Source organism: Esox lucius, chromosome 6, assembly GCF_011004845.1.
Source record: "Esox lucius isolate fEsoLuc1 chromosome 6, fEsoLuc1.pri, whole genome shotgun sequence".
Lineage (NCBI taxonomy): Eukaryota > Metazoa > Chordata > Actinopteri > Esociformes > Esocidae > Esox > Esox lucius.
In genome coordinates this window covers 7,658,710-7,684,752 of record NC_047574.1, presented here as the reverse complement: position 1 = coordinate 7,684,752, position 26,043 = coordinate 7,658,710, and the positions used below count along the sequence as shown (strand labels likewise).

Sequence of the window (26,043 nt, the reverse complement as noted above, 5' to 3'; positions counted from 1 at the left end):
GCTGAAAGCCAAGAAGAGAGGCAGGATAACAGGTCAGGAGGGGGACCCAGAGGAATTGGGGAAGCTAAACAAAAAATTTAATCATTTGAAAATCTATGCAGCCGATGGATGTGCTACAAAACTTTGAAAAAACGTTTTCTTTTTGAGACACGGACATGGTTGAGGAAATAGCTCGTAGTTAGCGTTTTAAAACGGGAGCGCAAGCTAAGTTGGGCTTTAAGTTTGCAGTGGCTACCGCCCCGGTATAGCCTTACCTCTCCCAGGCTCAGGGCCTTCTCATTACTCTCACAGCAAACCTTGGTCACTAAAGATGGTGTCGTGGATGATTTCGAGAACCGTTGTGTAAGTGATTTTATTTTTTAATCTTATTCACATAATATAGCCATCTCCATTGTTTTGTGTTGTTTAGACAAGTTTTTGTTAGCTCGCTAGGCGGCTAGCTAGCGTAGATTGCCAACGTTTCAAGTTCAGCTAGCTAATATATGTAGCATGCTGGCTAGTTAGCTAACCAATTAGGTAGCAAACTAATTTTAGCGGAGCACTTGAGGCAAAGGCATTTAACTTATGTAGTATTTCTATTTTTTGTATTTATAAGAGTAATTTAAATAAAAATGTGAACAGATCAGTTTGTTAACATTGAAAATGAACGTTGCTTAGCTACCCGGCTAGCTTATTGTTTACGTTTCTGGTTCGCTGAGACTTATTCTGGTTGATTTAGTACAGGTAGGCAACTTCATAGACACTTCTACTTCTGGTACCTAAATGGGTGCACCTGAACACGTCAAGTTAGTAGACTGGTCATACATGAAACGTTTAACTTGATGACTACTTAAAATGTACCGACAGACGATGAGTTTGTACATTCATTTTAGAAGAAAACGCCCAATTCGTTCCTGAGATCCCCTGACAACGTGTACTCTCCGCATAATTACATAACTGTTCTTTACCCGGCTAGGAGGGAGGGGGCTTGTGCTTCAGGTGGGTTTGGGCGCAGACAGTACTTTGCTGTCTACAGAGGAGTGTTTACATACACAATCCCTACTGTACTTATGTGAACTGGACACTGGGAAAAGGTATCCTGTCAGTGTTTCGAAACAGTCGGACTGTTGCTTAAATAGTACGTCACTACAATCACTGTAGACAAGACATTTTCCATAACCCAGATATCGTACCTATGACTACCCAAAGTAAGCTAAATGTGTGTATATATATAATACATTGGGAAGACGTGTAGATTATGCACTGCGTGGGCACATTTGCTAGACATATAGCCAATGTAATTAGAATGCCAACATTGTAAGTTCTACAGTTCTTCATAATTTATGTCAGCCAGACATCAACATTCTGTGTCTGGCCAAAGTGCAAAGCACATTCTGCTACATATTCACTACGCACTTTGATATGTTGGCCAATGGTGTGCTGATTAATGAGAATCGTCACTCTTTTGAGTCATGGTCTGGCCATCTGTGTCTGAGTCAGAAGTTCATACACTGACATGTTAATAATTTACTAATAACTTGAATGCATTACAGTAATGGATGGGGCTTGAGCTATTGTTACAGTTTTTTCATAATTGTTCTGTTTACCTGGTTATTATGCTTCTGTATAACCTGGTTTAATTCCTGACCGTAGGAAAACTAGTGGCTGGTGTTGTACTTTTCAGACTTTTCTGTGGATGATAGGGTAATGATAAGGTGTCTTCAAGGTTGATTTGTTATTGAGGCAACATGGTTTAGTGAGCAATAATACTGGTAATAATTCACTGTTTGTGTGTATTTCTGTTTGCTTACATCAATGGAAATATTGATGGGTCAATTCTGGTTTTTTGAACTAGTTTTACTGCTGGAAAGAATGCAACAGTTTTGTTTTACTAAGGATAACGTCAAGGATGGGAGTTTTGTTGTAAATGTCTGTCACTTAACCACAAAAGATGGTTGAAAGGAACAGAGCTGAATTGTGCTCCAGCAACAGATCTGTATTTCCAAAGGGGAAAATAATTCAGCCTTTCCCTTGTAGCTGAAACCAGATGTTGGATTTGAGATCGCTCTGCCTGGGTCTTAAAAAACATTCTCTCTTGCCAAGTAAGTCCACATCTGGCTCTCTCCCCAGGCATTGTGCTGTGAGGAACTACGAGCCAGCACTCTGGGTCCTGGGTCAGTGTTTTGTTACCAGGAAACGGGGAAAGTTGACCTAAAACAGAATGTCAAGGCTTGTCTGAGGATTGTATTTTTTCAGCTGCGTGCTGCTAGAGCGAGGCCCATTCCACAAAATTGTTTCAAGAAGTCTCTCTTCAGTCTCCATTTCCTTTATGTCCTGGCTTTCTAGAGAAATTGGCCGGCACTGTGTGGGAACACGGCAGTCTGGGGGGAAAAGGGGGCGGGTGGGGGCAATCTAATAGTTTTATGACTAAACCTGCTCAATAAGACCTGGAAAACAAAACAAATGATTGTTCTTTAGCATTTGACCATGTAAATGATGTGTTGGCAAGTCAGAGGACGATGTTCTTTGCTCTGACGTAACCTGGCGGCTCTTTAACCACGTGGTTACACTACTTATCAGCCACTGGCAGCCTGGCATGATAATGGCTACTTGCAGGCTGACGGCTCGATCCGGGTGGGTTAGGCCTGGCTTGACCTAGCTGTTTTATTCTCCCTTTTGCTTTCATGTAGATGGTAACTGCCAGCCCACCTGATGGTAAAATGCATCATGCCTACTGCTTTCACCCATTGACACACAGCAAATCCTGACCTTTTCGAAACAAGAAACCACAGTTAAAACGGCTCCTGACCGTGGAAAATAGCCATCACCGAATTCACTGAGAATACATCGCAAAACGCTGAATAAACTATTCTCCAATCCAAAGCTTCATGCTACTTGTCAAACATAGAGCCGTTCTGTATGCTGGCCTTTGGGATAGGATTAGTGTGGGCTGACGATGGGTAGCGTTTATGCATTAATATGTTATTGAGAAAAGGATTTGGTCCAAACCGGACACTGGGTACCAATATAACTATGGGACGGTTTTCACTACAATACCTCTTTCGTGTGCTTGTTGAAGTTAGACTCCTGTGACCTACTTCAGACAGGCAGTTGTCAGAGTGGCCCTGACAGAACATCGAAGTCTCTGGTTTCTGTGGATGTGGTTTGTGGTCATGTGGTATGGCTATCTAAATTAGACGACGCTATTAACAGCTGTTTTCTAACCTGACTGTGAATGCCCCCCCCCCCCCCCAAAAAAATAAGCTATCCCTTATTTGCAGGGCCCTGCGTTATCATTTGCCTAAATGGCCAGCTGAGTTGCAAGCCAGGATCGGTCTTCAGTAGGAAGGAATGTTGTTAGTGTTTTCTTCTAAGCCCAATGCTGCTTCTCCGTTATGCCTCACGCTCGGTGCTGTCTGCACTCCTCTGGCGGCGTTCAGTATGCGCCACCTCTGTTGTGGGTGGATCGTCGCAGTCCGTCAAATTACGAAGGGATGACTTTTAATGGTGTAAAACGCCACCTATTAAGTGGCCGTTAGTTACACAGACGGTCCTTTTTAAATCACGCCTGTCCTTCCGTCCAGGTGGGGGAACCAGGCTAGAGGAGGAAAGGTTTGACTCCCGGCTCACCCAACTGTTGTCATGCGCCGCGTGTGTCGCGGATGTTTCCATGGCAACTGCTAAATAGACTGCCTGTCTTTGTGGTGGAGGCAAACAAGGTGGATCCTTGGAATGAGGCAATGAAATGTAAAACTGACGGGAGGAGAGCGAGAGAGAGTCTCCACTCCACACCTTGGCCCTGGCTCAGCTCAGGGTGGCTAACTTTTATAGCACCGTCTTTGGAAAAAGTGTTCTCGTGTTTTTCTTTAATACCATTCCTGTCATGTTCCATACTACAGGCATAGCTCTCTAGTATGGATTCCAATATTCCTCAGCCACACATTTCAAATCACCAGGCGCTCACTGCCTTGGATTCAGTGTGGTTGTCCAGGGCTACTACTCAATTGCTGTTGGGAACCAGAGTTTGGACACCACAGGAGTCGTTCTGGCAGTATCACCAGTCACCTAAATAAACCCCTCTGCTGAGTAGGACTGCAGTGTTGGGTTACTGTCTGCCAGCAAAGCCAAGGGGACTGGGGTAACTTTAAAGGTCAGCGCCTGGCCTCCACTAGCATCCAAAACTCCAGTGCCTGTATTGTCCTTTGTTCTGCTAGACTCCAGTCCATGTAACTGTATGTTTTAGCACTTTACTGAGATACACACCTTGCAGGTGTCGCCTTCAATGGGCACGGTCAATGGGCACGGTCAACACGAGTCTCACAACGTGCTTTCGACTCTGTCCTACTTGACTGGCGGCTCGCCATGATAGTGTGAAAGAATGTGCTGTTTGCTGCATTAAGCCCGGGTTCACACGAGGTCCTTGAAGTGCTTGAATTTGGTTCTAAGAAATGTCAGCACTGGAATAACTGAAAAACCACAAATTTTTTGACAAAGTGCTTGAAAATTCATTGAAATCAAAATATCTCTTATCACAGTTGCCCCCCCCCCCCCCCCATATCAAAATGATTAACCCGAGTTTTGTGAGTTCGTAGAACCGTTCTAAGTAACCGTACTGTTGGCCGGGGCAAACGGACGGGTGGCAGCTGTTTCAAACACTTCTGCAGCATCTTGGAATCATTTTCTCCCATGTATTTGGCTGTAGATTTTGAATGGTGGAATCCGTTACCAACTGTGGCCTGTAATTAAAAGGTATTGCTTTCAGTAACACGTATGTGTCTTCTGTTTTCACCTAAAACCCGAGCTAAGCCAGTTTCATTGGCAGATGGTGATGACTATGTGCAAGCTAAGTCTGTGGAACTCATTCCCTGTAACTAATTCACAATAATGTCAGATACTAATTTTTTTGATACCCTGAACTAGTAGGCTATGGAAAGGTGTTGGTATTTCTGAAGGGTGGGTGGGAGTAATGTTTGAGGTGGTGTAATGGGAGGGGGTGGTGTTTCTGCATGGTGTAACGGGAGGGGGCTGGAGGCGGTGTTTCTGCATGGTGTAACGGGAGGGGGCTGGTGGCGGTGTTTCTGCATGGTGTAACGGGAGGGGGCTGGTGGCGGTGTTTCTGCATGGTGTAACGGGAGGGGGGGTGGTGTTTCTGCATGGTGTAACGGGAGGGGGATGGGGGTGGTGTTTCTGCATGGTGTAACGGGAGGGGGATGGTGGTGGTGTTTCTGCATGGTGTAACGGGAGGGGGAAGGGGGTGGTGTTTCTGCATGGTGTAACGGGAGGGGGGTGGTGTTTCTGCATGGTGTAGCGGGAGGGGGGTGGTGTTTCTGCATGGTGTAACGGGAGGGGGGGTGGTGTTTCTGCATGGTGTAACGGGAGGGGGGGTGGTGTTTCTGCATGGTGTAACGGGAGGGGGGGGTGGTGTTTCTGCATGGTGTAACGGGAGGGGGATGGGGGTGGTGTTTCTGCATGGTGTAACGGGAGGGGGATGGGGGTGGTGTTTCTGCATGGTGTAACGGGAGGGGGAAGGGGGTGGTGTTTCTGCATGGTGTAACGGGAGGGGGAAGGTGGTGTTTCTGCATGGTGTAGCGGGAGGGGGAAGGTGGTGTTTCTGCATGGTGTAGCGGGAGGGGGGTGGTGTTTCTGCATGGTGTAACGGGAGGGGGGTGGTGTTTCTGCATGGTGTAACGGGAGGGTGATGGTGGTGTTTCTGTAGGATGTAGCGGGAGGGTGGTGGTGTTTCTGCGAGGTGTAAAGGATTGAGCGTTAGTGGTGCTGTTGTATCGTCCTACTGGAGGAGGAGAGGGAAGAATGGAGGAGGGCATCTCTTGGTTGGTTGGTTCCTAGTATGTATTGTTCCACACGGTTCTCCAGGCGAACGACCGCAGGTCCACCCGGGTGGAACGTAATAAATGAGACTCAGCTGTGCTGAGGGAGAGGGGGGAGGAGGGAGAGAAGCTTGTAGATGAAAGGCTGGTGTGGTTTCCATCTTGCCTGTGCATTAGTCCAGGTCAGGCAGAACTGTGGGCCGGTATATACCTGTGTAGTACCAGCACTATATGTATATGTGTATATATGTATGTGTATGTGTGTATATATAGATATGTGTATCTCTGAGTTGTCGTTTAACCCCAGACTCCGTGTCAATGTCCCAGACAAGCCTGGAAACCAAGAGGAGACACGCACAAACACACACAGGGTGGGGAATATGTGTTTGTTTATCCTCCCAACACTAGTCTTTCTGTGGGAGGCTAGTATACTCTGTGGGGCTTACTCCATACAACTAGACTACACAATGAAGCCTGTCAAATGCACCATTCAGCGGAGCTGGCTTGTGGCTTCTATGGTTTCGCTGAATTTGCCGCTTTTTTTTGTGCTTTCTTGACAGTTAAGCGATTTGCCCTTGAATCTGAGTTTTTATCTTCTCGTAATTTTCTCTCCACAGGCTGGTGTTTGGGACTCTGTATCCAGCATACTATTCCTACAAAGCAGTGAAAACCAAAAATGTCAAGGAATATGTAAGTAGAACAGTCCCATCGTTGACTCTGTCGGTGTTTGGGTGGGTGGGGCGTTGTCCTGGCAGCTCAACACCAACCTGTACTTCACGTCTGGTTGGAAGGCATTGAGAACATGTCCGGGCATGTGAATGGCTTTGGACTGTCTCACTGTATCTCAGAAAGTCCCTTTGTCAGTTTTCTTCTATAGGGCTTTATTGCCTTTGGGGAAAGTCCTTTACATTGCCATGACAGAATAAATAAATAATAAACGTTCTCTTTGTAGCAGATTACTGGTAGGACGGCTTCTCTCATTAATAGAAGGTCCAACCAGGTGCTTCACAGGACGGCTTAATTAAGAATGTGGGGGACAGGTTTATTGCAAGATCAGTATTGCGGGGGAAACTGTCATTCTCCTTTTTCCATTCAAGCTGGTCTCTTTTTATCGTCCAATAATGTCGCCGTAATGCCGTGAGAGCAATCAAAGGTGGCGTGATGTCATACATGTGGTATACAGTCTCGTATTCAAAGGCTGTCAGAATCCTGAATGCTGATTTGTTGATACCCATGCTATTTTAAGCAGTATACCACGAATAAGACATCACATCACTTTTTAGTGCTCTAATTTATATACACTAACCTAAAGGATGATGAGGAACACCTGTTCAATTTCTCATTAATGCAATTATCTAATCAACCGATCACATGGTAGTTGCTTCAATGCATTTAGGGGTGTGGTCCTGGTCAAGACAATCTCCTGAACTCCAAACTGAATGTCAGAATGGGAAAGAAAGGTGATTTAAGCAGTTTTGAGTGTGGCATGGTTGTTGGTGCCAGACGGGCCGGTCTGAGTATTTCACAATCTGCTCAGTTACTGTGTACTGTATGTTGTGTGTGTGTGTGTGTGTGTGTGTGTGTGTGTGTGTGTGTGTGTGTGTGTGTGTGTGTGTGTGTGTGTGTGTGTGTGTGTGTGTGTGTGTGTGTGTGTGTGTGTGTGTGTGTGTGTGTGTGTGTGTGTGTGTGTGTGTGTGTGTGTGTGTGTGTGTGTGTGTGTGTGTGTGTGTGTGTGTGTGTGTGTGTGTGTGTGTGTGTGTGTGTGTTTATTTTAACAGCTGAATCCTCAAGTTCATCTCCCATCCTCATGTCTGTAACCAATTTCACTGACCCAGCAGATCACTGTAACCCGGCATTCCAATACATTCACAGCCCTACCAACAGAGAGAGACCGAGATACAGAGAGAGATTAGCTTGGGACTTCTGAGAGCAGGTTCATCAGTACAGTCAGGGCCTGAGGCAAAGGGAGCTCCTCTCAGTCAGGGTCTCTCTATAGGTTCTCTGTTCTCCTTTATAATTTAGGACCATTTCTTCTGTTCTCACCCTGCTTATCCCCCCTCACCCCCATCATCGTCCCTTCGCATTCCACCCAGACAACTATATCTCATCAAAGAATTATCTCTGTATTGTATTATTGCTTGACTTAGTTTCAAACACATGATATGTGAGAGTGAGGGGCTAGATATGATCTTAACTAGGTCTACTGTGCATTTCCCTGGTTGATAGAAAGGCCTTACTGCTTGTTCCTTTCCTAAAGTTTAATGATTAGATTAAGAAGCATGCAGATCAACATGAGAGCTTATCTATGCAGCTGAATGATGTCAGCCCTGTAGTCCAGCTTTCTGTTTGTTTCTACTGGTGGTCAGTCTCTATAATCTATCTGCTATGCCAATTGGGATGTTAAAAATGTATTAATCTAGTTGAGAAAATAAAATGAAAGCGTGTTATTTGATCGTGGCTATGGTCAAACAGTGGTCACTGCTCAGTACAAGTCTGATGCATGGGTCTATGAGGAACAATCATCGTTTAGAACTTCAGAAGACAGCTAGCAGGTTGGTGAGGGAAAACATGTCGTTTTTCATTTAAAATCCGCTGATTACAAATAAAAGTAGATTTCAATATCGACACATTTCGGTCACTTAGAAAAAGTGAGAAACTGACAGTACATTCATGTTACGATTGCTAGGACAACACACGCCAGTAGTAATAAGACGCCTCATAAAGGAGCTAACAGCCAAGTCACCAGTAGAAGGAAGAAACAACTGCTAAAGAAACATCCCCATACATTGTGAATTGATCAAAATTACAGCCAAATATAGCCAATGATCTGGAGATTGAATTTATGTATCCAACAGGTGGGAACTCCTCTGAATTGTCCCAGCTACCAACATCACATATGGGAATAGACAGAAACAAGTGGCTTGGTCTAAATTAGAAAAAGTTACAACTGTTTATTTATTAAAAACTGTCCAGTAAAACAAGTTTAATGGATGTCATAATATTGTATGTTTTTTTATTTTTATTTTAATTTGTATTGACACGGACAAAGAACAGTTTTTGTCAGTAATTTGAAAGCACTTCTTAAGTTCCTCTACATTCTGGAGCGTCGGATCAACACCGCAAAGCATGTGTCAGAGACCGTATGAAATATCTATTCAGACCGTCCAAGTCTGTGTTCTTCTGCTCACAGTGACTGCTTCTCACAGGGCAGTCTGTGATGCTGTTTGTTAAGCACTAGGAGATGTTGTTTTACTCATTGCAGTGATTATAGGAACTAGTGGAGCCGTCAGACCTGATCTTAGAGCTTATTCACATACAGAGACAGTAAAATGCATGACCGACTTATCTTAGTTTGCGTAACCATTTCCATAGTGATTGAATTGACATTGTCATGTTTGAGAAGTACCACGCAGAATTGTGCCTGTCATCGGGGGGGGGGGGGCGTCGATTGAATCTATAGCAAAAACTGGGACATGCACACGGCAGTCAAGGGTTTCCTGGTCGTATTCCCAGCATGTCGAGCGCTTGGATGGGAAGTTAATTTAAGACTTCAACTGGCATGGTTAGCTGTGGTGCAGGGAGTCCGGCGCATTCCGCCACCAAGGGCCCGTTCCGAACATGTCATGACTGTGCTTATTTTTGTCTTCAAATGCACAATGAACGGCAGACTAGCAATTGAGAAACCTCAGCTCCAAAATAGCCTGGACAAATCACACTGTTTTGTTAGCCTCTTTATAGTTGGCGAGGCTGCGTTGCTGGTTTGCTCCGACGTGTGTATTAAGACCAAGGCCTTCTGCATAGGTATTTGACCCATATTAGGACGCACATACCTGTATGAATAGTGTTGGTACCCAGGTGGTTTGTATGCTGGTGGTCATGCTAAATGAGACTGTATACCGCGCATGTGAAATCACGTTTTACTGCTCTAATTCCATTGGTAACGGGGCTATAATGGAAAGAACACATCTCTGGGGTTTGTGGTGTGTTGCTGGCATGGCCATATGCCACTCCCCGAGATGCCTTGTTGTCTAATTCTTTAAGTCTATTGCTTACCCTCATGTAAGGTGAGAAGTTCTTTAGCACTTTCATATATAAAATTATATTCACCAAAGTGGCTTGCTATTGCAGGTAATACAGTGCAATCGTTCTCTAGTGTCTCAAAATGAGGAATATCAACTAGTTAAAACAGGTTTACATTCCTCAGAGCCTGAGGCTGCGGCTCCTCTTATAGTGTTTTCAACCTGTGGACCCGACCCTTCAACCTGTGGTTCTGAACACAGAGACAGGACCCTTCAGCCTGTGGTTCTGAACACAGAGACTGGACCCGACCCTTCAGCCTGTGGTTCTGAACACAGAGACTGGACCCGACCCTTCAGCCTGTGGTTCTGAACACAGTGACTGGACCCGACCCTTCAGCCTGTGGTTCTGAACACATGGACTGGACCCGACCCTTCAGCCTGTGGTTCTGAACACATGGACTGGACCCGACCCTTCAGCCTGTGGTTCTGAACACAGTGACTGGACCCGACCCTTCACCCTGTGGTTCTGAACACAGTGACTGGACCCGACCCTTCACCCTGTGGTTCTGAACACAGTGACTGGACCCGACCCTTCAGCCTGTGGTTCTGAACACAGTGACTGGACCCGACCCTTCACCCTGTGGTTCTGAACACAGTGACTGGACCCGACCCTTCACCCTGTGGTTCTGAACACAGTGACTGGACCCGACCCTTCAGCCTGTGGTTCTGAACACAGTGACTGGTCCTAAACCATATTGTCTGCTTCCCATAAACACTACTTCATTATACTATGGTCCTTTCTTTTGTTTACTCGGTTGGAAAGGCAGCCAACGCCGTGCCCTTTCTGTAAGCCCTGACAGACTTGGACCCCAGGAAAGATTCTTATCACTACCGTAAATGTACGAACAGCAGGATACAAACACAGCATCTTGTCCCAGTGCCTGGATCTAACCTCCACAGAGGGACGAGATGCCGTCATACCTCGTCATGTTCAGATTGCCCAAGCCGTCAGATCACCAAACAGCTCTCTGTGTCAGTGGTTTAAGACAGGTGTTTGCTGGCATGGAAGTAAATACGGTGTTGCCTCTTAATTAACTAACATCTGAGTGTTGTGCAGATGGACGAGGCCCACAGCATGGTCTTCAGACCAACCCCCACTAGGGCACGTGGAATGCTAGGCTAGTAGCGTGGGGAGATGCTGTGTACATGTTTGAGTCCTGTGGAAAAGGTCCCTGATGTGCTGTGGGAAACTGGATGAAGAACACATTGTCCAGCCTGAGGAATGGACCCACAGCCTCCATGTATTTCATCTCTGATGGACCCACAGCCTCCATGTATTTCTCTTCGGGGATCTGTGGGTCAGTTCGTTGTCTGCAGCCCAGCAGAGCAAGGAAGGGCTTTGGGACAGAACGACAGGACTTGGTAATGGTCCTTATATATTCTGCTGCAGAGTGATCAGAGGGAAGTACTTATTCGGGCCCCTTATTTAAAAAGAAGACGGAGAACAAGTTTCAATGGTAAAATGGTGCCGGTGCTGTTAACTGGCGATGATACTGGGTTATTGTGGAAAGGACACAATATATTGTAAACACCCCCCACCACCACCACCACCACCACCACCACCACCAAGCACTATGGCTCATAAGGAGATGTCGGAGCAAGAAATGAATTCTGGAAGGATGAGATGGACGAAATAATATAAAGGGGTTGAGTTTGCCGTGCCCCCTCTCTCCGGCACGGGGAGTTCAGCGTGAGGTCACCAATTAAAAGTGATGCGGGCTCCTGCCTGTCAGGCGGGTAATTCCACTGCTGCACAGATTCATTTGACTTGGTTCAGTAATGCCGAAAATATCACCTAATACCAGCGAAAGCCTCAGAGGCCAGGCCCAGGGCATATCACATGACCGTCTGCAGCACCACCCTTTGAAATTGAAATGTTAAGAAACCCATGAAAGCCTGGTGCAGCTCAGACTTGCAGCCTATCTGAGAAGGTGTTGGTGTTGGTGGTGAGTGTGTGTGTTGCTGGAGTGTGTGTGTGTGTGTTGCTGGAGTGTGTGTGTGTGTGTTGCTGGAGTGTGTGTGTGTGTGTTGCTGGAGTGTGTGCGTGTTTTGGTGCGTGCGTGCGTGCGTGCGCGGAAGAGTGGTGGAGACGGGGAGGGAAACCAACAGGAGGCCAAGCACCCCCTGCCTCCAGCTTGCCCAGAGCTGTGTGTCTCTGTGTGTGTGTCTCTTTGTATGTATGTGTGTGTGTGTGTGTTGTCGGAATATTTAAACAGCCAGTCACTAATTATTTCACACTTGTTTATGTCTCCGTGTTAAACCGGCAAGGCAAGGTGATTGGCTGTTGCAGAGTAATGATGTCATCTACATGGTTAGATGAGTTATTCACCCATACAGAGTAGCTGTGTTTCTGAGACGTGGCCAGGGGGTTTCTGTACTATATATATATATATATATATATATATAATCAGATCACGTTCTCCCAGGTAATGCTGTCTGGCTGGCAAGGTGCCTAACTGCTATATGCATTCTCATCAGCTTTCTGCTTCAGGGACAACCAGATAGTATGTCTTCCCAAAGGCACCTTTTTCCCTTTATGGCGCGCTATGTTACCAAGATCTTTTACAACACACTTTTACCAGGATCTCTTATAACACACTATTTGACCATTATCCCTCAACAGACTGTTACCCTGGTCCATGAGCTGTCATTAAACATATCGATATGTTGGCACCTAGTATATCTCTAACTAGCATTCAGTATAGCTGCCATGCCTGTAAATTAACCTTCAGAATAACTAGTATATCTGGTACTAACCTTCAGAATAACTAGTATATCTGGTACTAACCTTCAGAATAACTAGTATATCTGGTACTAACCTTCAGAATAACTAGTGTATCTGTAAATAACTTTCTGAATAATTGGTGTATCTGTAACTAACTTTCAGAATAACTGGTGTGTCTGTAACTCGCCTGTAAGTAGCCTGTGTGTGTGGTTGTTTCAACAGGTCCGCTGGATGATGTATTGGATCGTGTTTGCTCTCTACACCGTAGTGGAGACCGTCACAGACCTCACAGTCGCCTGGTAAGAGTCAAGACAAACCTCACTAGCTGCTAGGGGTGTATTTGTACACATCCGTACCGTTCGGCACAGAATGTTCGGTTCTATACGCGCCGTGATCCGAATGAATATAGTCTAGTTTTAACCGCACACGTTACTTTTCTGTATGCAAATCTAACATCCTAAACGAGTTCCCCCCCCGGAGGCGGATCTTGGAGCCATAACTCAGCGACTGAAGTAGTCCAGATCATGTAACTTCCCTTGCTGGCAGTGGGCAACAGCCAATCAGAATGTCTGGTACACTTTTCCTCCGGTTCCCTTTACAACAGTTCCTGCCGAACAATCTTTCCCACAGCGAAATGGACGGAAATGTAATCATTCGTGTCATTGGTTGGGAATACTACTAATAAGCATGAAGGCAGTTTACTTGGTATTATAACGCTACATCGTCATCAAATGCACAAACATTAGCTACATAGCCAGCTCCAAAGATACGTAGCTACAGCATCTCCTATAGAGCTATTCCAATCTTCATTAACCTAATTATCAGGTGTCTGGATTGACATCATACTTCTACTATGTAGCTGTGCTAGTTAGCTAGCTACAGGAACTCGTAAACGTCACTGTTTATACCATTACAGACCTTACTACAGCACATGGGCATATAGAGACCAGACAGCATTGTGTACCTCACGATGTAGACCGTTGCAGATCCCACTGCAGTATATATTTACATACCTCACTATAGGCACCTTTACATTCCTCACCAAATATACCTTTACAAACCTCACTATAGAGACTGTTACATTCTACACTATATAGACACTTGCGTAGTTCACTATATCGACCATTGCATACATCACCACATAGCCCCTTCATAGACTTGACTATATATATACCCATGCAAACCTGTATAATATTTACTATTGTAGATCTCACCCAAGTAAACCTCCCTTTGCAGGGAACTAGAACTGTCTGACTGATGGAGGCATTCACTGGAACTATTAGCATTACTTTATGCTAATGTTTAATTTGGTTGATTGCTGTAGATGATGTTACCCCAAACAAACAACACAATCCCATTTAGGTTTTAATGTTAATGTCTTGTATCCTGCTATGCTGAAAACAATCACAGTTTAAAGAAATTAAGTTTCCCTTTCATATTGAGTCTTACAAATCAATTTGTTGTTCCACTGATTTAGTTGTTTCTTCCCGAAAGGCCCCCTTTTCCCTATATAGTGGTCTACTTTTGAACAGAGCCACCAGGGGCCTTTAGTAAAAGTAATGTACTACACCAAGGACAGCCTGGTCCAAGGGAATGCGCTGAAAATGAAGGTGTAAACTCTCATACCCAAACCTTATTGGAGGGGATGAGTAGAGTTCAGTACGGTACTTTAGTATGGTAATCCTAGGATTTAGCATGTAATTATGGGTAAGGGTTCAGTATAGTACTGTGGGTTGGGATTTTGTATGGTACTATAATTAGGGTTTGGTACAATACTTAGGGTTCTGTATGCCTCTGTGGGTGAATAATTTAATGTTTTGTGTTTAGGTTCCCTCTGTACTATGAGATTAAGATAGCGTTTGTCATCTGGCTACTGTCCCCCTACACCAGAGGAGCTAGCCTCATCTACAGGAAGTGTCTCCATCCACTGTTGTCCTCACGAGAGAGGGTAAGACCAACCTATACCTTTACACTATGTATCCAGTGGGTTTGAATAGGTACAGTATGTATCCAGTGGGTTTGAATAGGTACAGTATGTGTCCAGTGGGTTTGAATAGGTACAGTATGTGTCCAGTGGGTTTGAATAGGTGCAGTATGTGTCCAGTGGGTTTGAATAGGTGCAGTATGTGTCCAGTGGGTTTGAATAGGTGCAGTATGTGTCCAGTGGGTTTGAATAGGTGCAGTATGTGTCCAGTGGGTTTGAATAGGTGCAGTATGTGTCCAGTGGGTTTGAATAGGTGCAGTATGTGTCCAGTGGGTTTGAATAGGTACAGTATGTGTCCAGTGGGTTTGAAGAGGTGCAGTATGTGTCCAGTGGGTTTGAAGAGGTGCAGTATGTGTCCAGTGGGTTTGAAGAGGTACAGTGTGTATGTATTTCTGGGGCTTCATGGAGACGTGTGTCCAAACGTTTTAAATAAGGTCTAATATGTAAAGTTTGCATACCCTGGCAGAATTGTGAAATGATGGCATTGATTTGGAAAATATGACTTTCATTTGATTTTATTTAATGATATCATATCAGATCATATGAAGCCATTTATTATAACATAGTTGTTTAGCTCCTTTTTTAATCATAATGATAACAGAAATCACCCAAATGGCCCTGATTAAAAGTTTACATACCCTTGAATGTTTGGCCTTGTTATAGACACACAAGGTGACACACACAGGTGAAAATGTCAATTAAAGGTGAATTTCCCACACCTGTGGCTTTTTAAATTGCAATTAGTGTCTGTGTAGAAATAGAATTGTTAGCTCTCACATGGATGCACTGAGCAGGCTAGATACTGAGCCATGGGGAGCAGAAAAGAACTGTCAGAAGACCTGTGTAACAAGCTAATGGAACTTTATAAAGATGGAAATTGATATAAAAAGATATCAAAAGCCTTGCAAATGCCAGTCAGTGTTGTTCAATCACTTATTAAGTGGATAGTTTGGGATCTCTTGGTACAGGAGAACATCTGCAACACCTTGACACTCCTCACAGCTTCTGGCACACTGTAATTTGCAGTGACAAGACCAAAATAAAGCTTTATTGTCACAACCATAAGCGCTATGTTTGGCGAGGGGTCAACAAGGCCTATAGTGAACAGAACAGAATATCCCTACTGTGAAGCATGGTTCTGAAAGGCATGGGGAATTTTGTGAAAATGGATGGCAAGATGAATGCGGCATATCAGAAAATACTGGCAGACAATTTGCATTCTTCTGCACGAAAGCTGCGCATGGGACGCTCACAACATTGACCCTAAGCACAAGGCCGAATTGACCCCCCAGTGGTTACAGCAGACAAAGGTGAAGGTTCTGGAGTGGCCGTCACAGTCTCCTGACCTTAATATCATAGAGCCACTCTGGGGAGATCTCAAACATGCGATTCATGCAAGACGACCAAAGACTTTGCATGACCTGGTGGCATTTTGCCAAGTCGGATGGACAGCTATACCACCTGCAAGAATTTGGGGCCTCAATAGACAACTATTGATGCTATAGGGGGCAATACCCAGTATTAAGAACTAAGGGTATGCAGACTTTAGAACAGGGGTCACTTCATTTTTTTCCCCTTTGTTGCCATGTTTTGTTTTATGTTTGTGCCATTCTGTTATAACCTACAGTTGAATATGAATCCCATAATAAATAAAAGACGTGTTTTACCTGCTCACTCATGTTTTCTATATGAATGGTACATATATTACCAATTCTCCAAGGGTATGCACACTTTTGAGGTCTGTGTGTGTGTGTCTGTCTGTCTGTCTGTCGATAGATCCTTGCTATAGGATTGAATTATTATATATTCTAAAAGTTGTCATGGCGCTACATACTAGCCCGCTGCTGTAACCTGCCCCCACCTTCTTTTTTTTCCAGGAGATAGACGAGTACATTGTCCAAGCCAAGGAGCGCAGCTATGAGACCATGGTGAACTTCGGCAAGCAGGGCCTTAGTATAGCAGCTACTGCAGCTGTCACAGCAGCTGTCAAGGCAAGTACTGCCTTGCTGTGTATGTGTGTGGCTGTGTATGTTAAGGTCTTGGGTGGTCACTATGCGTGACTGTGGAGATCAGTTCGTGTCTGTCCCAGGACCTCTGTTTCCCAGACGACTGAAAGACACTGTTGTATCGGACCGTTCAGCGCCATGCGCTGCTCGTTGTTCAATTCTACTCTACTGTTTAGTCAAATGTGGCTTGTGATTGGGATGCCATTAACGGCGACACATTTTCATAACACGAGATAGTGTTTTTTTTTTGACCTGCAGGGATTTCCTGGTCTGATTGCACTGTAATAGTAACATGAAATATTATTCACTACTGTTCACAAAAGTTTGGGGCCACTTAGAAATGTCCTTGTTTTCTGTGAAAACACATTAGATGACTATGAATAGGAAATATAGCAAAGTGATAGGCTTCCTTCAACAAGATCCCTCTTACCCTGTACACATCTCCCTCTTTTCCGCCGCCAAAGCAGCCCCAGACCATCAGATTGCCTCCACCATGCTTAAGAGGTGGCGTCAAGCACTCCCCCAGCATCTTTTCATTTGGTCAGCTGACGGATGTTTTTCTTTGTGAACCGAACACCCGAAACCTAGATTTCTGTCCATAAGTTTTTCCCAATCTTCCTCTTCCTAGTGTCTGTTTTCTTTTCCACCATCTTAATCTTTTCTTTTTATTTGCAACTCTGCCTAGAAGGCCAGCATCCCGCTTTTTTTCTATTCTGGTTTGATCCAGTTAGCGCAGATCTGTAGAGTATTACACAATGTTGTACAAGATCTTCAGGTTCTTAGTTATTTCTCGCATGGAATAGCCTTAATTTCTCAGAACAAGAATTGACTGACGAGTTTCAGAAAAGGTTTCTGGGCATTTTGAGCCTTTAATTGAACCCACAATTGTTGATGCTTCAGACAGTTTTCAGCAGTGCTAACATGATGACCCCAGATTGTGTGTGTGTAGAATTTGAGCAGTGTGTGGGTCTCGTATATGCGTGACGTTGTCGGGTCAGAGTAAGGGTTTGTCGTCACTACGCTGAAGTGCTACTCATAACAGCAATTCAAGATTTCAAGGTATTTTTCTCTGCTCTGAATACATCTGTTGTTGCATCACAGAGTAGCAGGGAGGCTGCAGTCAGTGTTGTGTGTTGAAGCGAGACTGATCTGATTGATGTGGTGGTATTATGCCCTGTGGCTGTGACTGGCTGATAGACAAACAACGTGAAATTACTTCGATAGAGACACGGCCTGGCGGAACTAGATTGAATTCAGAATATGTAAAGACAAAGCAAGAACTATATATTTTACACAGTGAAAGCACAAAGACGGCTAACCTCAACACTAAAGACATAAAGGCAGCCTACCTCAGCACTATATGAACATAAAGTCAGCCTACCTGAACATTATACGAACATAGACAGCCTATCTTAACCTGTCGAAGGTTCTGAAACTCCCTCGAAGTTTCCATCTCAACATTCAGACCCTTTGCCAGACTCTGAATTGAGATCAGATCTATAAAAGGTTTCACACTTCACAGTGCATATCAGAGCAAAAACCAAGTCATAAAGCCCAAGGAACTCTCTGTAGACCTCCAAAATGGAATTATCCTCTGGGTGTGTTAGAAATCCTTTCTGCGAAAACATTAATTGGAAGAAGTTTGGAACAAGCGGTCTTCCTAGAACAACCCGTCCAGTAGAACCTAGTAACCAGGCAACAAGGGCCTTGGTCAGGCAGGTGACCAAGAACCCAGTGACCACTCTAACAGAGCATTTGAGTTTCTCTGCGGAGATGAGAGAATTTGCCAGAAACTCCCCAGCTGAGGGCGGCTGAAGAGAGAGAGAGGACAAATGAGCGGGAACACTTTTTGCTAATCAGTCAGCGTCTCTGTCTTTACTGGAACCAGTCGACTAGTCTGTATTGGTCTTTACTGGAGCCTGTCAATCAGCGTCTGTCTTTTTCAAAACCAGTCAGTCATACAGCCACTCTCTTTACAGGATCCAGTCAGTCAGCTTGTTTAAAGAATAAAGCTTATGGCTCTAGTTTGTATGCCCTCTGTTTAGCAATCCACGCTATCCACTACCCCACTGATCTTCTGAGCTTCCAAGCTTTTCTCTTTTCTGTCTCTCTCTCCTCCCTCATTCTCTCTCTCACAAGGGTCATGTCTTCTTTTCCTGACTGTCTTAATGTTGGTGTTGATCTCTCTCCCTACTGATACTCTCTGTCTGACCTACTGTTTGTCTGTAGGACCACTGATCCTCTAGGCCCTGCTCTTATCAGACGGAGGTAATTAATGGCACCAAGACGCTGGACTGCAGCATGGACAAATACCTCATCTTTCACGTAGATAGTCATAGACTGATGGAGTTTGTTCAATTAGTATTTTTGTATTTTGTTATTTTTGTTGTGACATTATTTTTGGGTTTAATTTTCTTGTAGTTGTTGTCAAACGACGCTGTATAGAACTATTTGAACCGAACCCCTCGGTTCTCGAGTCCGATGGGCCTGCCTCATCATTAGCTGTTGAAACAACACTGATCATCAGTTGCGGGTTTACATATGGGATAGGATGTAACGTCTGCAGTAGTTTTACAGCAACACAAACACCCCATCTGCATGTTCCACGTCCTGCTAGCTGACTGCTGCCCGTGTTCACACTTCATGTCAGGTGCGTGTTGGAAGACGACGTGATCGTGCTGTATGACCCGTGACACTGTGTTTTGCGTGCTGTGTTTGCAGGGCCAGGGGGCCATCACTGAGAAACTGAGGAGCTTCAGTATGCACGACCTGACCCAGATACCCCTCGATGACGCGGCGTCCAATCAGATCTACACAGCCCACGCCGGCAACCCTGCCATGAGTAGGAGGGCACATAACGCGACCGCTACCGACGGCTCAGGTAGGCTAACCACGCACATACGCAGACAAACACCTTCCGCTTCCTTTTCAGCACCTAGTATCTCATCCTGGTGTTACTGGTCCACAGGAGGTCGTTGAAAAGGTCTTCATAAGATTGGCAATCGCGTCTACTGACCTGTGTTAATACCTTTTTTTTGTCTGTGTCCGTCCGTTTAGCATTTTGTGGGTGTGTATTTACAGAGATGCTCCAGGGAGTCCCAGACTAGACTGCTCTTACCTTTAGTAGATTACACATTTCACGCCTGGTGACTTTATAGACCAGTAGCCGTGCAGGGCGCAGTGGTTGAACAATGTGCATATTGTTAGGAGTGCAGCTCGTTTTCCACCTAATTTTCTGGGCAGTGTATACATAGTCTGTCTTTTCTCTTGACAGCCTGGTCTGTTTTTGGTAGCGTCTCTCAATAGCAATGCCATGCTCACACAGCCTGTAGGCTAGGGTCCATCCCATTCGTCAGGTTTTGTGCTCTCTGTTTAGGGTAAGCTAGCATTTCAATTTGATCTGTTTCTTGGATCACTCTTTCCAGTGTGAAATTGTTTTTCCGTGGGCTTGGTTTGTGTTTGTGAACAACGTCCCAACACTAGCTGGCTGAGAGGGCTCTGGTCTCAGTTCAGTTATCTGTGGGTGAAGGCTTTGTTGTGGAATGTTAGGCAGTCATTTTCCTTTAGGTGTGGTATGAAATTCTTTAAATAAATAGAGGCTATAGTTCCAATTCTGCTTGATGCATTGTTTGTTTTCTTTTTACGATGAACCCTGAGGATGTTTTTGCTGAGTTTTCTCTCTCTCTCTCTCCCCATCTTTCTCTCTTTTGGTCTTGATCCTTCCACCTTTCTCAAACATCCTTTGCTTCGGCACTCAGGCCTGATAGGGTAAGGTGGGTGGGGTGTGCGTGCGTGCGTGCGTGTGCATGCGTGTGTGCGTTTAACCACAGTCTTCATCGTTAGTAATCATGTGATTTCATCGGATAAGGGCTCCAGTCTTTTCTTTCCACCGTATTCCCGGGCAGGTTTACCATCACAATACACTCTGGCCCTAGTGCACACGTCTCCAATGGCACACTAATCCCTGTGTAGGGCACTGTTTCTCATCAGTGCCCATGGGGCTAGTGATCCAGATACAGGATAGGGTGCCATTTGGGGTGTATCCCACATCTCCATTCTAGAGTAATGAGTAATAGCAGCTCAACGCTCTGCCACACACGTGTGCGTGCGTGCACGCACACACACACACAGTCCTTCGCTTTGCAACATGAAAGGTGTGGAGCAGCTTTGTGCAGTAGGACGATGAAACCCCCATCTCTATGTGGTAGTCAGGCTCTGAGCAGAATACCTAATGCCCTCTCCTCCTCCATCACGCTCTCCCCCTTCGCCTCTCGCTCTCCCGCTCTGTCTCTCTCCTCCTGCTAATGCCTTTCTCCTCCCACCTCCCACCTCTCATCACCATATTAGAGATTCCAGTGGCATCCAGGTCATTTCATCTGGTCTGGGATGAAGCCATTAGAAATAGAGCTTTAAAGGGAGCAGAAAGAAAGACCTGGAATGATGTCGGTGTCTGCTGATTAATTCAGATGTTGATTGTAGTTATGGCTGGAGTCAAGGACCCCCCCCCCCCCACTCACCCCTCCCCCCTCAGTCCGAACCCTTTAATTCATTATCCAGGAGATCCTCTCCTGTGTTCTTTAAAGACGACGGGGTCCTTTTATTAAGGACACCAGGGGATACGTCCAGTATGGCTTTCTATTCTGTCTGTAGTACGCTACCTTCAGTCATATGGGTCCATAGCAAGTGAGCTATAAAGGAATTAGAGTGCCATTTTTGACAAAGCCAGGCACTTGTTTGGGTCTATTGTTCTGCTCTCCTCAGGCAGAGAGGGGCTCCGCACAGGGAGGGAAGAGAAGTCACGTGACTCTGCTCTGGGCTCTGCATCACGTGACTCTGCTCTGGGCTCTGCATCATGTGACTCTAGCCAGTTCAGCTGTGTTCAGCCCATCTGTGGTGTTATTTCTGTAAGACCTACTGGGTACCGGAGGTTACAGTAAAAACCCTCTTGATTTGGAGGGTTGTTCTGAATGTCATGTCAACCAAGTATCGTGTTTGAAAGGCCATGCAATATTTCTTATTTTGCAGAAAGTTTCAACCCCAGAATACGCGTATAAATAGTCTGGTCTGTGTAAGAGTGGATCCAGATCAGGAACAAACATATTTCTATAATAGAGAGCAGATGCTGCTCGCTGCCACAGGAACAGAGGGCCCACAGGGAAGCCTGTCTCTGGCTCCCCCTGGTGGACTCTGGTTGAACAGCAGCTATTGGGATCCCCTGCACAGAATAGCACCACTCCGCTCAACTAGCTGTGGAGGTGGCACGGTGACAGTGTCCATCGTGCTGATGACGCCATCCCGGACTCAGCCAATCAGCTAATGGCCAGGCTTGACTGTCACGTTGTTCATGTAGCTGCCAGCACTATCGATGAGACAGTCACAGTGGCTTCACCCTCCCTGGTAGTGGCCCGGCTTCACCCTCCCTGGTAGTGGCCCGGCTTCACCCTCCCTGGTAGTGGCCCGGCTTCACCCTCCCTGGTAGTGGCCCGGCTTCACCCTCCCTGGTAGTGGCCCGGCTTCACCCTCCCTGGTAGTGGCCCGGCTTCACCCTCCCTGGTAGTGGACGGCGGTGACAGGAGCTGGCTGAGACCAGCAGGGCCTGGGGCAACAGCTGTTTAACCCCTTCCCTCAGCCCACTGTCACTGAGGCCCTGCCATCTGACAGACACTCTAACACACACACACACACACACACACACACACTCTGCTGGTCACATGGTTAGTCACATGATCCTCTGTCCTGGGACAAGAGAGACTTAGCAAGGGCTTTAACCTCATTAAGCTGCACACACACACACACACACACACTCTGCCGGTCATGACCTATTAGTCAGGCCAGAAAAGTAGGTTGCCTTGGTTCTAGTTATGCCAAGATTGTTATTGTTATTTTGATTCCCTTTGTCTCTTGTACCGTCTGTCCATGTCATTTCACCACTGTTTAGCTTGAATTATTCTTCAGTTTTTTCTGGAACGCGTTAGCGGAGCCGGCTAAGAAGAGCGAATGTCTCTTACTGACTGACTAACTGAGTCACTACCCCTTGTTAAATAGCGTAGTGGTTAGGGAAGCGGACTTGTGAACTATACGTCCCGAGTTCGTATCTCTTCACAGGCAAGCGAAGTACGCATTAATAATTCCGTATTGACGATAACTTCACCGGCCTCAAGCCGTTAGTATCTACATTATAGTAAGCCTGAAATAAAACCGTTTACGGTTATATTGCGACTGTTTCTGGTGGAGTTTGGTAGTACACAGATGGCGGGTGTCATTATAGACAAGGCCATACTGACAGCCGGCACATGTACAGCTCTGTGGTGTAGTGGTTAACGACACTGGCTTTCACGTGGGCGACCCAGGTTTGAAACTTGAGGTGGCAACACTTTCTATTGCGGGCCGGCTGAACTAGGCTTGTCTGGTTTCATGTTTTGCTGGCAGGTCAATTAAGGAACATATTCCTGTTTTACAAGAACAGGCTGACTGGATGCCTCCAAAGGACTACATCTAACAAATCAGTATTGTCTTTAGGGTCTAGATACTATGTCCTAGTATGCATGCTTCTCTAAAGTATTTGGTATTGTTTTTCTGGGTTCTGGAGTTCTGTGTATCTTATTAGTATTGTTTTTCTAGGTTTAAGAGTTCTGTTTATTTGATCAGTATTGCATTGTTCTGGGTTCTTGTGTACTGTGTATCTTATCAGTGTGGTGTGGTTCTGGGTTCTAGATTACTATTCATATGACCAGGAGGAGAGAACTGATGAAGAGGGGGAACAGATGTTTTCAGAGGATGAAGCTGTGACCCAGAAAGGACTGAGGAGGTCCCAGAGTGTCAAGATTACCCGTTCCAAAGCCCGCAAAGATGTAAGTCTAAATATGACTTCCTGTCTGGAAATCTACTCCTGAGTTTAGAGAGTTTGACAGTATTACTTTGAAAATGGTCCTTATGTCAGGTGTCATCAAACAGAGCCATGAATAAGGCGTCTTCATACTGACTGAATTCACAAATGCAGAAGAAATATCACTAGCTCTATAGTCTGTGGCTACACTTAAGTGGTTCGGAAGTTGATCGATATAAGTTCTGTATCGTATATTATGCATGTGCCTTACTCTTTATTTTAGATATGTATTCTGTTTCAGAGGGCTAGTTTTTGCAGTGATAGATGTGTTCAGTTTCAAGGGTCTGGAATGTTTGTACTAACACACATGTTCTGTTTCAGCCAGTTAATGTTTGTTCTAACAAATGTCTTCTAATGTAGTGACACATTCAGTCAAACGTTGGTTGTTTTGTCAATAATTTAAAAAAATCCCCTGTGATCTTTCGGCCAGGCCCGATATGGATCTCTGAAGATCAAAGGGAAGCGAAGGCCAGTGCTGAGCGCGGCTACCTACACAGCAATGTAGAGACTACATCAGGAAGGGACAGTTGACCGAATATCATGGACTGGGCCAAAATGTCACCGTATTCCCAATATAGTGCTCTACCTTTCGCAAGAGACCACGGAGCTTTGGTCAAACCTAGTCTAGTACTAGGGGAATAGGGTGCCATTTGGGACATACCACAATTGAGTCGACACTCCAGGGGGCTTCTGAACCCCCCGACATCTGTCAGATACCAGCGCCGATCGTGTCACACTATGATTCTGTGGAGGACTACGCCGTGGGGATGACCCAAGTGTTTTTAAATGGTGGTGGCTCAGTTATTCTATTCATGCTGAGAACAAACATATCTTTTTCATCTTTTCTATCTACACATATTTATTACGTAACTCTTATAATATGTACGCTGACCGACGCTGTTCACATAAAACACTTGGCAATGTTCTGCACCGGCTGGACACCCCAAGGATCTTGGTTTTTATTTGTCTTTAGTTTGGAGTGTTTGTTTTTGCATGGATTTTCTTCTGAATGATTTTCTTTTAGGCGTGGGCGAGAAGGTTTTAGTGTCTGTATTTTACTGCTGCAATTTCTTTTTGTTGTGGGTTTAAAAAAAAAAAATGCTTTACTTTTTTTATGCTGCCTTACAGATGTAGTATTTTGAGTTTAGTGAATGGTGGGAAGCATCCTAATTATTATAGTAATATTATATATTAAGATTAGTCATTTTTCTGACACACTTGAAAAGATTTTTACAAACAGCTGACCAAAAGTTTATTTCCCCCTCCAGGAGGAGTGCGTAACCATGACAGTGGCGGGGAGGAGGATTTCTGTGTTGTTTTGTTGAGTTATGTTTGTGATGGAGTTGAACATTTTGTGAAACTTTCCCCAAATTCCTAGGTTTGCCTGACATCTGGTTCAGATTTTGGGCTTCACTTGGATATTTGGGAAGGTTACCAGAATATTGCAGCCCTGGTTTGTATTGATCATAAATGGCTTGTCCAGTCTGACTGTAATTTGTGTTAACTTTGGAACAATGTTTTTATATGTGTGTATATATATATATATATAATTAACCTTTTTGCACATTCTTCTTCCAAACTTTTGATCTTTGTAATGCTTAATGTCATCTCAGTTTTAGGATTTAACTTCTGGGAAACTTAATCAGATGTCATGAACCCCTACTAACACCAAAGCTTTATCTACTAAACCCCCAGCGTGAGGGGCCAAGTTGAATGTATGATAGGGTGAGATGTACAAATGCATAACCATTTTGAATAAAGTTTGATGAGTCATTGTATGGTTGTCATGTGATTTGAATACAAGCAGAGATGAATCTATTACTTCCAATCAGCAGTTTCTGATCAGGATATCTTAAACAGGAACTGTAGTTCATGGAGTTAGGAAGAGTGGAGAGACATCCCAATGGAGCTTCTGTCTGATTAGAGCTTCTGTCTGATTAGAGCTTCTGTCTGATTAGAGCTTCTGTCTGATTAGAGCTTCTAACTGTTTGGAGCTTCTAACTGTTTGGAGCTTCTGATTAGAGCTTCTGTCGGATTAGAGCTTCTGTCTGATTGGAGCTTCTGAGGAACTATACATTGAAAACAATGTTCATACGATGATTTTTAGAAGAGCATGTTTGAGTACCAGATGATACTCATTTTGAATGGTGTGGTGTGCACTGGTCTCATATCTGAGATGTTTTAGGTCAAGAATGTTTAGGAAGGCTTGTCTTGGTTTATGTTCAAGTCGTCCGGTATTATGTCTAATGTGTTCCGGATGTTAGACATGTTTGTCTGACTGTTTGGAAATGTGCTAGTTTTGAGTAATAGTAAGTTCCGTTTTGCCTCTGCATTCCTAGTCTGTCCACTTCATGTTATACTGCTGTTTAACCACTAGGTGGCAGGAACAGATCAACTTTCCAAGATGGGACAACGGGGCTTGTTTACATTAAACTACATTTACTGAAACTATCATAACAGACTTGAGACCCTAGATTGTTTAGTTTATGTAAACTTGCAGATATGAATGGGTCGAAACACCACCTCCTGGGGTAGCCTGTGCCTCATTTTGAACAG

At 44.8% G+C, this 26,043-nt stretch overlaps 1 protein-coding gene across 1 annotated transcript; it reads left to right on the top strand.

Moving 5' to 3' along the window:
* reep3b (receptor accessory protein 3b) lies at positions 1 to 25,263 on the top strand. The gene is made up of 8 exons (XM_010895860.4): positions 1 to 342; positions 6,425 to 6,497; positions 12,834 to 12,910; positions 14,439 to 14,559; positions 16,473 to 16,586; positions 19,323 to 19,482; positions 23,316 to 23,452; positions 23,918 to 25,263. The coding sequence occupies exons 1-8, from the start codon at positions 311 to 313 to the stop codon at positions 23,990 to 23,992; spliced, it is 789 nt and encodes a 262-aa protein (XP_010894162.1). The 5' UTR covers positions 1 to 310; the 3' UTR covers positions 23,993 to 25,263.
* Positions 25,264 to 26,043: the final 780 nt, after the last annotated feature.

Excerpts from the sequence above, each read along its gene's own strand:
- reep3b (XM_010895860.4), top strand. The coding sequence starts at position 311 with ATGGTGTCGTGGATGATTTCGAGAACCGTTGT. Across the intron at positions 343-6,424 it reads ATGATTTCGAGAACCGTTGT|GCTGGTGTTTGGGACTCTGT; the intron begins GTAAGTGATTTT and ends TTCTCTCCACAG. Across the intron at positions 14,560-16,472 it reads TGTTGTCCTCACGAGAGAGG|GAGATAGACGAGTACATTGT; the intron begins GTAAGACCAACC and ends TTTTTTTTCCAG.